Raw genomic sequence first — 14,039 nt, forward strand, 5'->3', positions numbered from 1 at the left:
AGAGGATGAGGTAAATCAATACACATTAGTACATTTAGGCCTACAGAAGTAGAGATTGACGAAGTATTAAATACCACAAAGCATAGAAAGCAGCAAGCAGAGAAGACTGCTTTCATTTTGATTTTGTCTTCTGAATTTTGTCTTAAAATGGAATGGTTAAATACAGAGAAAAAAAATATCACCCAGGGCGGCATCCACAGCACAGACACCACCCAGAACATGTGTACCTCTGGGGACTGGTGGTAAATGGGGGGATGGTGCCTCCCAGAGCTGGCCCTCCAGGGCCCCAGCCTGCCACTGGCAGCCTCTTACCTGCAGACTTGATTCAGAAGCAGACTCCGGTCTTCAGGGACCCGAGCTCTGGGGAATGCATATCAAGGTCTTGGAGTAACTCTGAAGCACCTCTCCCTGGGCTCAGCATGGGGAAAGCTCTGCCTGCCCCTCCTCCCTGAAGAGACGGAGACCCCAGGGCACCAACATCCTTCTCCTTGTGACACCCTCTCCCTCATTACAAGTTTCTAGTCTCCTGGCTTCAGCCCTCTGATCCCACTGAGGTGGGTGAGGGAGTGTGTGTGCAGCCACCCTTTCTCTGCATGACCTGCATAGGAGGTAGAGCACCTCGATTTGGAATGAGGGGCTGTTTGTCAGCTACCAGTCTCATTCTTGTGGGTCCTTAGCCTAAAATGAGTTAGCAAAGCCTTTTAACATCCTGTCAGTAAACAACAAATTATTAAATAATAAGAAAGAAAGAAAAAAAGAAAGGCAATGTCAGGTGTCATGAATCAGGAAATTATGAAAAGAGCAAGTGGAAGTGTTGAGAGTGCCATCTTAGGCGGCAGGGAAGTCAGGCAGGTGCTGACCCTGAGCCTGGTACCTGAACAGCCAGGAGGAAGCAGAGTAGGAGGCAGGCAGGAGAGGTTAGACAGAGAACTGAGGGCGGAGGCGGGCTGTACCTGCTCACTGTTAAAGCTGGATAAGGTTGTAAGTGGAGAATATTGTACTACCCTCCTTACTTTGGTGTATTTCAAATTTTTCTATAATGCAAAGGAAGCCATAAACATTAGTATCTGACATTTGGAGCTTCAATAGGAGGAGGTGACCTTATCGGAGAACGTAAAGTGAGAGAATTCTATGTAGGAAGAAAAGGCATTCAGGAGGTTATACAAGATGGCAAAATTCTCTACAACATCTCACTTTCTTAAGGGAAAACTTACCTCAGGAGCCCCTCACACTGTTGAGTGTAAAGCTTTGCACAGGAGCATGTGGTCAGGGTGCCAGTAAGGGGAAGAACAGCTGAGCTTCAGACAGGCGGGAACTCTGACTCAAGTTTGTCTTGAATGTGGCACCCTTGTAGAAGGTACCCGTTGGTAATGAGGTCAGTATTGAAAAATTGAATGAGCCAGCAAAGGCGGATTTATGAAAACAGGGATCTCCCTGATACATGAGAAGCGAGAGGCCATTTCCCAAAGACAAGAAGACAGAATAGAAGAAATAGAAACCAAGAGAGGGTGTGGGGGGGGGTGGGGCTCTGAGTCTGAGAGGAGTAACTAAGGGCAGACAAGTAAATAGATTTGTATTTGAATTGAGTGGAAGCCAAGCTGAGGCCCACCAACACCTGGGGATCAGTAGGGGTAATCTTAAGGGTCTGAGATTTCATCTCAATAATTTTTATCTTCATTTCAATGAAAATCTTTGAAAATTAAAGCAGGCATGTTTTGCATCATCAGAATGACCACTTTATAAGTGGAGTGTTGCCAAGAGATCTCTTTGTCCACATTTGGGACCAAGAAGTATACTTTGTGTCAAGGTAACAATAGCAGAGATGGACTTGATACATGAATGATGTTTCCTTGCCCAGTGAATAGCAAATGATGGCAAAGTACGAAGTGCAAAATAAAAATCCATAGCAATTTAAATAAGAGAGAAAATTGATCCATCAATTGGCACACGCTAGGCACATCAACTCCGAAGTATGTATGCCTCAGCACTCCAGACCGTTCTTCATTCCAAGCAGCAGTTAGGCTTCAGGAAAACAACATCAGCAACCCACTAAATTAATGTTATTCAGAATTTTATTGGTCTATAGATTGGTTTGCATGCTTTGTCGTTTTGTTTTTGCTTTAGAGTTATCAAAGAGCTATAACTATAAACAGACTTTATCTAACTTTATGTTAACACATATTTAAACAAGATGATAATAAAAATAATTTTCAGTCAACACCTCAGGAGCCACAGGATGTCTGTCTCCCTCAGAGGGGTTCCATCCGTGACTCACATTTAAGAAGCCCTGCCCAGAGGACTAGGAAGCAGGTTCACAAAACTGATCATCTACATTTGAATTGATTTAAGTATTTTGCTGTTCCCTGAGGCCTTCATTTCTGATATTTCAAATATTTCTTTTTAGAATGCCTGCCAAATTCTTAAGGCCCGTCTTGAGCCAGTCATCAGGAAAAACCCCAGGGGAACGTGGGAGGTGTGGGTAAGTGTTTTCTTTATCACCCTTGCCCGGAAAAGGGCAGATACACCCAGGTGGGTCAAATCCTGCGTACATGGACCAATTTGTGGTGCCCTTTCAAGAACAAAACATTTCTTAACATTACTTCTGCTTTTCCAAAAGAGTAAGAGAGATGTCTGTGTTCCCTGCAATGTGACTTTATTTCAGAGCCCAGTCTCACACAGAGCATGATGACAGCATAAGTAATAAGTGTTAGTCACTCAGTTGTGTCTAACTCTTTGTAACCCCATGGACTGTAGCCCACCAGGTTCCTCTGTCCATGGAATTCTCCAGGCCAGAATACTGGAGTGAGTTGCTATTTCCTTCTCCAAGGGACCTTCCCTACCCAGAGATGGAACCTAGGTTTCCTGCCTTGCAGTCAGATTCTTTACCATCTGAGCCACCAAGGAAGCCCTGATGACAGCAGAGGGTCTAAACAGAAACACACCCAGTATTGCTGCGCTGCCCTGTCACTGCCCAGGCCCCCTGGGCCTGTGCCCTGGTGCCTCAAGGCCTCGGTTTTCTCACCAGAGCAACAGAGATAACAGCAGTCCTAATATCAAAAGATTACTCTATTTTAATAACTTTATAATAATTATTTAATTAATATAATTATATTAAATATAATAAGCTATATTTAATTAATATAATGATTATTTTGTTTTTATTATTATAGCCATTAGTAGAATTATTCCCAGCCCCACCCAGTTTATTCCAGCAGGGAAGCTGACATAATAAACTGAGACAGCCATTCAAATTATTTGGGAAAAAGTCAGGGTAAGAATACATACATGAAAAAAAAAAGAATACATACATGCATATACACATATACATATATGTGTGTATAAAAATAGATATACATACCTGTGTGCATACCTAATGTACATAAGTGCATGAATGCGGCCTAGCCCGTTTTCTAATTTAAAAAGCCAAAAAGAGACACTGATGTATAGAACAGTCTTATGGACTCTGTTGCAGAGGGAGAGGGTGGGAAGATTTGGGAGAATGGCATTGAAACATGTATACTACTATCATGTATGAAACGAGTTGCCAGTCCAGGTTCGATGCACGATACTGGATGCTTGGGGCTAGTGCACTGGGACGACCCAGAGGGATGGTATGGGGAGGGAGGAGGGAGGAGGGTTCAGGATGGGGAACACATGTATACCTGTAGCAGATTCACTTTGATATTTGGCAAAATTAACACAATTTGTAAAGTTTAAAAATAAAATAAAATTTTTTAAAAAAGCCAAAAAGGGTGAAAAAATAATAAACTTCATACTACAATCTCAAAAAATAGAGAGTCCTGGAATACAGCCAGCAGCTGCCTTTAAGCGCCTCCCTTGGAAAGCCTGACCTGTGGCTTGTATGGCCGTGAATCTCACTCCAGGGGAACCTAGATACAGAGCTCAGTGCAAACTAGAGGAAGCAAGCCCCTCATGGAAGGCCTTTCTCTTGCTTTCCCCAAACTTTTATTTCTTTGTAACCAATCATCTCTTCCAGATTTCAGAAGCCTACAAAGAATCCATCAGTCTCTCCACTACTGGATATTTCAAGTAAAGGACATTCTTGTTTTGGCTTAGATTACACTTAGGCAAGGATGGTGTGCACTCAGCTATCTGACCAAGTGCCCTGAGAGCCCTGGAGCTCTTCTGGGCCCCTTGTCAACCCTCAGCCCTGGGTCATGGGGTGCGAAGGGAGGTGGGGGAGGACCAAGGACTCCCAGGGTCCGCCATGCTATTAACCAACCAGAAGGGACGCCATAGCTCCGTACATGCCACTCTGACCATCCCAGCAACTGTGTAGTGGAGGGCAGGGGTGGGACACCAGTGGACCTTCTCCCCACGTCTGCGGTGGTTCTCTTGCAACTCTGATCACTACCACCCCACTCTCAGGAAATGGGAAGAGAAGCATCAGCCACAGGGTGGGTGCTCTCTTCATCTCCAGGACCCAGAGCTCAGCGGGCGTTCAGTCCACTAGTGGGGAAAATGCCTTTTCTTTTCACTCCTGACTTCTCTTCTCAGAGGCTACCAGACAAATATGGACTGGAAGAAGGGGGAAGGTAACGCTTTCCCATATTTTGTTTATGGAGCATCCTGTTCCGAGGTTGAAGTCGACTGTCTCACAGGGGCTCATAAGGTAAAGAGCGGCGTTTGTGTTCACCATCTTCACAAACATTGTTTTCTGTGCTGTAAATGTTCTCCCAGTGGAAGCACCAGGGACAGATACATAATTGGAGTCCAGATCTATTTTAAGTAAACAGTGTTTCCCATTGTGCATTTTCTCTCATGTGTTTTCAGCTCCTTAGGACTGACATCTTCATGGATGCTGCTTTCAGCATAAACCCAGCTGTGGACATTGGACAGGTGCGTGATACCCGAACTGCCGCCACAGGGGCTTTTGGTCAGTTCCCTTTAGAAAATTCTTTCCCAGAGTCCTCTAAATGTTGTTTATGCCTGACACAAGAATTCTACAATATATAGTATACACTGCACACACAAATAGATAAGATATTGGAAGAATATTCAAGGAAAAGTTGTCTTTTCTTCAGTGGTTGCCTTTATGGCAGGAATATGTATGATTTCTAATTTAGCTTTCTGATTTAGCCTCAGTTCCATTCAGTTTAGTTGCTCAGTTGTGTCCGACTCTTCGTGACCCCATGGACTGCAGCACACCAGGCTTCCCTGTCCATCACCTACTCCCAGAGCTTGCTCAAACTCATGTCCATCAAACTAATGTCCATCAAGTTGGTGATGCCATCCAACCATCTCATCCTCTGTCATCCCCTTCTCCTCCTGTCTTCAATCTTTCCCAGCATCAGGGTCTTTTCAAATGAGTCAGTTCTTCACATCAGGTGGCCAGTGTATTGGAGTTTCAGCTTCAGCATCAGTCTTTCTGATGAATATTCAGGACTGATTTCCTTTAGGATAGACTGGCTTGATCTCCTTGCAGTCCAAGGGACTCTCAAGAGTCTTATCCATCATCACAGTTCAAAAGGATCAATTCTTCAGCGCTCAGCTTTCTTTATGGTCCAACTCTCACATCCATACATGACTACTAGAAAAACCGTAGCTTTGATTATATGGACCTTTGTCAGCAAAGTAGTATCTCTGCTTTTTAATATGCTGTCTAGGTTGGTCATAGCTTTTCTTCCAAGGAGAAAGTGTCTTTTACTTTCATGGCTGCAGTCACCAACTTCAAGAGTCTGTCACTGTTTCCATTGTTTCCATGAAGTGATGGGACCAGATGCCATGATCTTTGCTTTTTGAATGTTGAGTTTTAAGCCAGCTTTTTCCCTTTCCTCTTTCACTTTCATCAAGAGGCTCTTTAGTTCCTCTTCACTTTCTGTCCTAAAGGTGGTGTCATCTGCATATCTGAGGTTATTGATATTTCTCCCAGCAATCTTGATTCCAGCTTGTGCTTCATCCAGCCTGGCATTTCTCATGATGTAGTCTGCATATAAGTCAAATAAGAAAGGTACAGTATACAGTCTTAACATACTTCTTTCCCAATTTGGAACCAGTCCATTGTTCCATGTCCAATTTTAACTGTTGCTTCTTGATCTGCATACATATTTCCAAGGCAGGTGAGGTGGTGTGGTATTCCCATCTTTTGAAGAATTTTCCAGTTTGTTGTGATCCACACAGTTTCAAGAAGTAAATGTTTTTCTGGAATTCTCTTGCTTTTTTGATGATCCAAAAGAAGTTGGCAATTTGATCTCTGGTTTCTCTGCCTTTTCCAAATCCAGCTTGAACATCTAGAAGTTTTTGGTTCATGTACTGTTGCAGCCTAGCTTGGAGAATTTTGAGCATTACTTTGCTAGCATGTGAGATGAGTGCAATTGTGTGGTAGTTTAAACATTCTTTGACATTGCCTTTCTTTGGAATTGGGATGAATACTGACCTTTTCCAGTCCTGTGGCCACTGCTGAGTTTTCCAGATTTGCTGGCATATTGAGTGCAGCACTTTCACAGCATCATCTTTTAGGATTTGAAACAGCTTAGTAGGAGTTCCATTACCTCTACTAGCTTTGTTCATAGCAATGCTTCTTAAGGCCCACTTGACTTTGCATTCCAGGATGTCTGGTTCTAGGTGAGTGATCACACCATCATGGTTATCTGGGTCATTAAGATCTGTTTTGTATAGTTCTTCTGTATATTCTTGCCACCTCTTCTTAATATCTTCTGCTTCTGTTAGGTCCATACTGTTTCTGTCCTTAATTGTGCCCGTCTTTGCATGAAATGTTCCCTTGGTAACTCTAATTTTCTTGAAGAGATCTCTGCTGCTGCTAAGTCGCTTCAGTCGTGTCTGACTCTGTGCGACCCCATAGACAGCAGCCCACCAGGCTCCTCTGTCCACGGAATTCTCCAGGCAAGAATACTGGAGTGGGTTGCCATTTCCTTCTCCCTGAAGACATCTCTAGTCTTTCCCATTCTGTTATTTTCCTCTATTTCTTTGCATTGATCACTTAAGAAGACTTTCTTATCTCTCCTTGCTATTCTTTGGAAGTCTGCATTCAGATGGATATATCTTTCCTTTTCTCCTTTGCCTTTAGCTTCTCTTTTTCTCAGCTATATGTAAGGCCTCCTCAGACAACCACTTTGCCTTTGCATTTCTTTTTCTTGGGGATAGTTTTGATCACCGTCTCCTGTACAATGTTATGAACCTCCGTCTGTAGTTCTTCAGGCATTCTATCGGATCTAATCCCTTGAATCTATTTGTCCCTTCCACTGTATAATCATAAGGGATTTGATTTAGGTTACACCTGAATGGTCTAGTGGTCTTTGCTACTTTCTTCAATTTAAGTCTGAATTTTGCAATAAGGAGTTCATGATCTGAGTCCTCAGTGGACATTAATATGTTCATAATTAGGGAACATTATATAAATACCTAATAGAAAGTTACAACAGTATTCATATTAATATTGGTTTTAAGTAGACCACAATGTAGCAAAATAGAAGGGAAAAAGAAATGCTTAAAGTTTTTCCCCTCTTGCTGAATTTCTGATTTTTATCTGACAAATAAAATGAACATGACCAAAGGCTTTTTAAATTTAGAGTTAAAACCTTTCCAGCTGTTGGCATACTTTGCTTTTTTTCTAGCCTCTAACTCACAGTGGGTTCCCACAAACCAGCAGCATCAGCCCACCTGAAACCTACCGATCAGCCCCGTGACAGGGAGTCAGCTAGTGCCATTCCACACCTGAGGAACAGTCTACACCCGCTGAGCAGCTTGGCTTCACACCCGACAGACCTGTGGTGCTTTAGTATGCAAACAGCTTCCCGCTGTCCTAAGTCCTAGGTTTATATAGTCCTGGTTTGTATAGATTGATGTACTTTATAAGGAACAGATGGGCCACTCGGTATTTCTCAAAATGTGATCCTCAGAGTCTGCAACAGATCTGTAGAGTTTATTGGAAATGAGGATCCCTGGCCCACCCAGGCCCAGACTAGCTCCATCATAACTTTGCTAGGCTGGGACTGGATTCCCCACTTTTTTTTTAATTATTTATTATAATTGGAGGCTAATTACTTTACAATATTGTGGTGGTTTTTGCCACACATTGACATGAATCAGCCACTTCTGTACATGTGTCCCCCATCCCAAACCCCCTCCCACTCCCCTCCCCATCCCATCCCTCTGGGTTGTCCCAGTGCATCGGCTTTGAGTGCCGTTTCATGCATCAAACCTGGACTGGTCATCTATTTCACATATGGTAATATACATATTTCAGTGCTATTCTCTTAAATCATCCCACCCTCGCCTTCTTCCACAGAGTCCAAAAGTCTGTTCTTTGTATCTTTTTTGCTGTCTCACATATACGGTTGTCATTACCACCTTTCTAAATTCCATGTATATATGTTAATATACTGCATTGGTGTTTCTCTTTCTGACTTACTTCACTCTGTATAATAGGCTCCAGTTTCACCCACCTCATTAGAACTGATTCAAATGTATTCTTTTTAATGGCTGAGTAATACTCCACTGTGTATATGTACCACAGCTTTCTTATCCACTCGTCTGCTGATGGACATCTAGGTTGCTTCCATGTCCTGGCTATTATAAACAGTGCTGCAATGAACATTGGGGTACACGTGTCTCTTTCAATTCTGGTTTCCTTGGTGTGTATGCCCAGCAGTGGGATTGCTGGGTTATATGGCAGTTCTATTTCCAGTTTTTTAAGGAATCTCCACACTGTTCTCCATAGTGGCTGTACTAATTTGCATTCCCACCAACAGTGTAAGAGGGTTCTCTTTTCTCCACACCCTCTCCAGCATTTATTGTTTGTAGACTTTTGTATAGCAGCCATTCTGACCGGCGTGAGATGGTATCTCATTGTGGTTTTGATTTGCATTTCTCTGATAATGAGTGATGTTGCACATTTTTTCATGTGTTTGTTAGCCATCTGTATGTCTTCTTTGGAGAAATGTATGTTTAGTTCTTTGGCCCATTTGGAATTAAGCTGCATGAGCTGTTTGTACATCTTTGAGATTAATTCTTTGTCAGTTGCTTCATTTGCTATTATTTTCTCCCGTCCTGAAGGTTGTCTTTTCACCTTGCTTATAGTTTACTTCATAGTACAAAAGCACTTTTAACCTGAAATTCACTGCAAGCGGGTAAGGCTTAGGAACCACAAGCCCCACCTCCCATTCCCTTTTCTTCCCTTCCTCCCAGCTCATTCCTGCCTCTTCATTGCTTAAGCAGAGGCAAAAAGGGAGAGGTCATGATCAGGAAAATCTTGCATTTTTTCCATTGGAAAAGGAAAGAAAACCACAAGTGGGTTAAACTGCAACTCTTGGAATTTGATCTTTTCCTTAGGGACAAGCATTTGGAAATATTCAAATTTAGTGTTTAAATTTGTTTATCTTATTCTGTAATTTTACATTTCAATAAAATGCAAACTCTACTTCAATTTTTAACCTCCAGGAAAATACTCCTTTTAAACGAGACCTTCCTTTTCCTAAGAACAGTCATTTGTAAACAGGACACAGCATGGCTTTAATTTTAAAATATTTAATTTAATAAAAATATTTCTTCCAGCCCACCTTGTTTAACACTGATCTACTCTCCATAGTAATTTATAAAAGGAAATAATGAAGTGCAGAAATTATAATAAATACAATGTCATGGTTCCATTTATTCTAGTTCATGTTCCTTTAATGTTAGCTTCTTTATTTTTTTAATTGCTTTTAACTGCTTTTTTTTAATTGGAGGACAATTGCTGTACAATGTTGTGTTGATTTCCGCCGTACAACAAGGTGGATCAGCCATAAGTATACATACATCCCCCTCCCTCTTGAGCCTCTCTTCCACCCCCACCCTATCCCACCCCTCCAGGTTGTCACAGAATACCAGGTTGGGTGTTCTGTGTTATACAACAACTTCCCTTTAGATACCTACTTTACATACAGTAATGTCTGTTTCAATGCTACTCTCTCAATTCATTGAACCTAGAGTAGTCTGTTATACAGAGTGAAGTAAGTCTGAAAGAGAAAAACAAATATCATATGTTCACCCATATATATGGAATCTAGAAAAATGGTACTGATAAACCTCTTTGGAGGGCAGGAATAGAGAGGCAGACACAGAGAACAGACTTGTGAACCTGAGAGGGGGAGAAGGTGGGACAAGTTAAGAGAGTAGCTTCTTTTACAAGTAATTCAACAGACATTTTACTGAAAATCCATGTACCAGGCACCATGAATAAGACAGAATACAGGAAGGTCAGGCCCCGGTGTACTTACAAGCTAGTGAGAGTGAAGCAAGAGCAAAACCAGAACAGAGAGTATACAGGAAAAATGCCCTCTGATCCCACCTTGATAGGGTAACTTGTTCAAGATGCTGTGAACCTGGATGAGGCAGTTCCTAAGTCCACCCAGGATGGACTTGGATGGTTGGAGGACCCAAAAGTCTCCAAAGAGGCAGTTGTTCTTTGACTGGACTTGGAGGATGAATAGGCATTTGCCAGGTGGACAAGCGGAGTGGTGAACAATGAAGAGAGTAAACTGCTTTACAAAGACTTGGAGGTCCTGGGAATTCCTGGTGGTCCAGTGGTTAGAACTTGGTGCTTTCACTCTCCTGACCTGGGTTCAATTCCTGGTTGGGAAACTAAGATCCCAAAGCCTCATGAGCGTGGCCAAAAAAATATACACACACACAAAAACCATCAAGACTTGGAGATCTGAATGAATCTGGTGGATTTGGCACGTTACCCAGAATTTGAGAAGTGTCAGGTCCCTGGAGGGTGGGGTCTCTGGTGAGAAGAGCTGGGAATGAGACCAGGCTACCTCTGGATGGCAGGCTCCAGATCCTGGGGACCATTCATAAAGCTACCACAGTGCCTTCAAGAGTGGCTTACTATAGTGCAGAGCTCCATTTTCAGTCACATTGAAACACTTATTCAACCAATATCACATACTTACGAACTGGAATTTTTGCTGGTAGATTGAAGGAGCATTTGTCCAAGGCATGGGATTCTATACCATAGAAGAGCTGAAATACTCTCCAGAAGGCGTGCTTTACTCTCGAGGTCCAGATGACTACAAAATCCCCACCGTCACTGAAATACCTGAAGAGTTCAATGTCACTTTGGTGCATTCCCAAAATCCCATCGCCATCTACTCGTCCAAGGTAGGAACCCAAGACCTCTATGTGAGTTTGTTAGGGCTGCCTTAACAAAACACTACAGACTGGGTTGCTTAAACAATGGAGATACATTTTCTCACGGTTCTGGACGTTGGGGTCCAAGATGAAGGTGTAATTTGTTTTGAAGCCTCTATTTGGCTGGCAGATGTACACCTTCTCCCCGTGCCTTTATATGATCATGGGTTTATCATATACTAAATGTGTCTCTGTGTCATAACATTTTTTTTCTTAAAAGGACACCAGTCATACTGGATTGGGGTCTACCCCAAAAACCTCATTCCTTAATTATCTTAAACATAATTATCTTAGATTTAATTATCTTAAACTTAATTATCTCTCTAAAGACCTTATCTCCAAATATGGTCACAGTCTGAGGTAGTCAGGGTTAAGACTTCAGCATCTGAATTTGAGGAGGCACAATTCATCCCATAACAACCTACTCTGTCAATAAATAGTAAAATAGGGACTTCCCTGGTGGGCCTGTGGCTAAGACTCTGTGCTCCCAATGCAGGGAGCCAGGGTTTGACCCCTGGTCAGGGAACCAGATCCCCGATGCAGCAACTGGGAGGATTCACATGCTACAACTAAAGATCCTGTGGACCATGACTAAGGTCCAGCCCAGCCAAATAAATAAAAATAATTTTTTTAGAAAAAGAAATATAAGCAGTCCCATGAATTCACTTAACCCTTGCAATTGCAAATCCCAAAAGAAGGGAAAAAAAGCAAACATTCACTGACTTCAGAAGCCCAAGTAGAGTATTCACTCTCGGGCTGTTGTTCAGTTGCTCTCAGGAGAGATTATAAAATGAGTTTGAATCAGACAAGAAGGGCCAAGGAGTAAGCAGACATCTTGGGTCATTAGGCTAAGTGCCACCATGAGATTAAACTGAAGTAGACATATTTCACTGGCCCTGGACCTTCTTTTCTGCAACCTTTCCATGCCCTCCAGACTCAAGTCTTTCTTATCTACACTGCCTCTCCCCTCGCTCTCCCCAAGTCAGGATAAACTTTCACACAAGCTTCTCACTGACAGTTTACTCTGAGGTGTTAATGCCACAAATACAGGAGGTGTTGACCCCAGGCTCCATAGAGCCAACGAGCTCTCACTGGCTCATAAAGACTTAGGTCAAGGTCCTCAAACACATGTAGAAAACACACAACTTCTCCAATGGAAGTTCTGTTCTCTGACCACATCTGGCCAGACAGATGGCAACTTTAACCTCAGGCTTTCAGAGAATTTGCTTTCTTTATTAGGAGTAGGTCAGGTTGGGAGGAAGGTGAGACTTCCTGTCCAAATGATCTCTACCTCCACTTCGCCAGACATTGACCAGGGACATCGCTAAAGACCATCCTGACACAGGGCACAGCCCGGGCCCTCAGGACCTAGCCACCTCTCTGCCCGGTCTACTGCCTGCTCTCCCTGCCTCCCCTCTCCTCAGAGGAAAACCCTCCTTCTGCCAGCTCCTCCTCTCCCTTTCTCCCCTACATTTGCTTCAGAGAGAACACCACAGACTGGGATAGCCTTTATCTGCTTGGGCCCTTGGACCCATCTCTCCACTAAGGCCCTGGACACAGACCAAGGACCAGAACATGCTGAAGAAAGAAAGAAGAAAAATTAGTAAAAAGAAGCATTGCTGAATTATTCAGCATGTAATGCCACCACATCATTCATTCAAAAGCACCCAACACACAGTCAAGGAAGTTAACACATACAAAGACTTCCACAGTCCCCCCTCCAGGGCAACCATCTCACTGTCTTTCAAGCTCAGCTACAAATATTATTGTTGTTTTGTTGTGGTCTTGAGTTCAGTAAAAATACTCTGGAGCTGCAGTTGGAATATCCTAGAGGGCCCTGAGGGCTTCTGTCTCCAGAACTTTACCTGGGTGGGGGGAGGTGCGGTGGGGGGCAGGGAGAAACAGATTTTAGCTGTCCACTGTCCTGATGCCCCTGGGACATTTCCAGGAGCCACTCTGAGGAGGACCCCCCACACACAAATCAGCAGGTGGGGGAGTGATGGCGGGAGTGGGGAGGGTGGGAAGCAGCGGGGTAGGGTGGGAATTCGATTCTGGTAATTCTGATGCAATACATTCAGAGGGTTGTAAAGTCAGGAAGAGTGAGTGTGTATGTGTGTGTGTGCGTGTGTACATAAATTAGTCTTAAAAGAACCATGCAATTCTGATAGCCTTTTACCCTCCTTCTCAGGGGTTAGGTGAGGCTGGAATGTTCCTGGGATCCTCCGTGTTGTTCGCCATATATGATGCCGTGGCTGCTGCCCGCAGAGAGAGGGGGCTGACCAAGACTTTCACCCTGAGTAGCCCAGCAACCCCTGAATTGATTAGAATGACTTGTGTGGATCAGTTCACTGACATGGTAAGGCTGGTGAGGAGAGCTCCCTGTTAGAATCACCCCTTATGTGAACTTTCAGGTTCTTGGTATGGATCTGACAACCATGTAAAAATTACAGGGCAAGTTCATCTTTTCCATTGAAAATTCTCATTCTGGCTTCACTTACTACTTCTTATATGCTTCAAACTGCAAATACAGCTGCAAAGTGAGCGACCCTCTTCAAATGATGGTTTAAAGTTTCAGATGCGAAATAAAAGCACACAACTGACCCAGTGCTCATATCAAATGGACATGCTAGGTTACTTTAAACATTTTGTAAGATGAAATTGATGTGCTATTTTCATTGCCTTAATAACTAAATTAGATTAAATAGACATCAGATCTGGTCAATTATTCTGAAAATATCTGTTAAGCAAACTAATAAAAATAATTTAAATGAAACTATCAAGTCACAGGGCTTCCCAGGTGGCACTAGTGGTGAAGAGCCTGCCTGCCAGTGCAAGAGACTCAAGAGGCACGGCTTCAGTCCCTGGGTTGGGAAGATCCCCTGGAG

The 14,039-nt window shown here is 43.1% G+C and overlaps 1 protein-coding gene across 1 annotated transcript in view; it reads left to right on the forward strand.

Moving 5' to 3' along the window:
• The window catches only part of LOC113906095 (aldehyde oxidase 4-like), a 71,633-nt gene that overhangs the window by 55,941 nt on the left and 1,653 nt on the right, over positions 1-14,039 (forward strand). The window contains exons 29-34 of the mRNA XM_027564076.1: positions 2,405-2,479; positions 3,998-4,050; positions 4,519-4,633; positions 4,795-4,860; positions 10,939-11,124; positions 13,343-13,510. Of these exons, the coding sequence (XP_027419877.1) occupies positions 2,405-2,479; positions 3,998-4,050; positions 4,519-4,633; positions 4,795-4,860; positions 10,939-11,124; positions 13,343-13,510 (663 nt within the window). The remainder of the gene's footprint in view (positions 1-2,404; positions 2,480-3,997; positions 4,051-4,518; positions 4,634-4,794; positions 4,861-10,938; positions 11,125-13,342; positions 13,511-14,039) is intronic.

The sequence above is a fragment of the Bos indicus x Bos taurus genome, chromosome 2 (assembly GCF_003369695.1).
Source record: "Bos indicus x Bos taurus breed Angus x Brahman F1 hybrid chromosome 2, Bos_hybrid_MaternalHap_v2.0, whole genome shotgun sequence".
Taxonomy (NCBI): domain Eukaryota; kingdom Metazoa; phylum Chordata; class Mammalia; order Artiodactyla; family Bovidae; genus Bos; species Bos indicus x Bos taurus.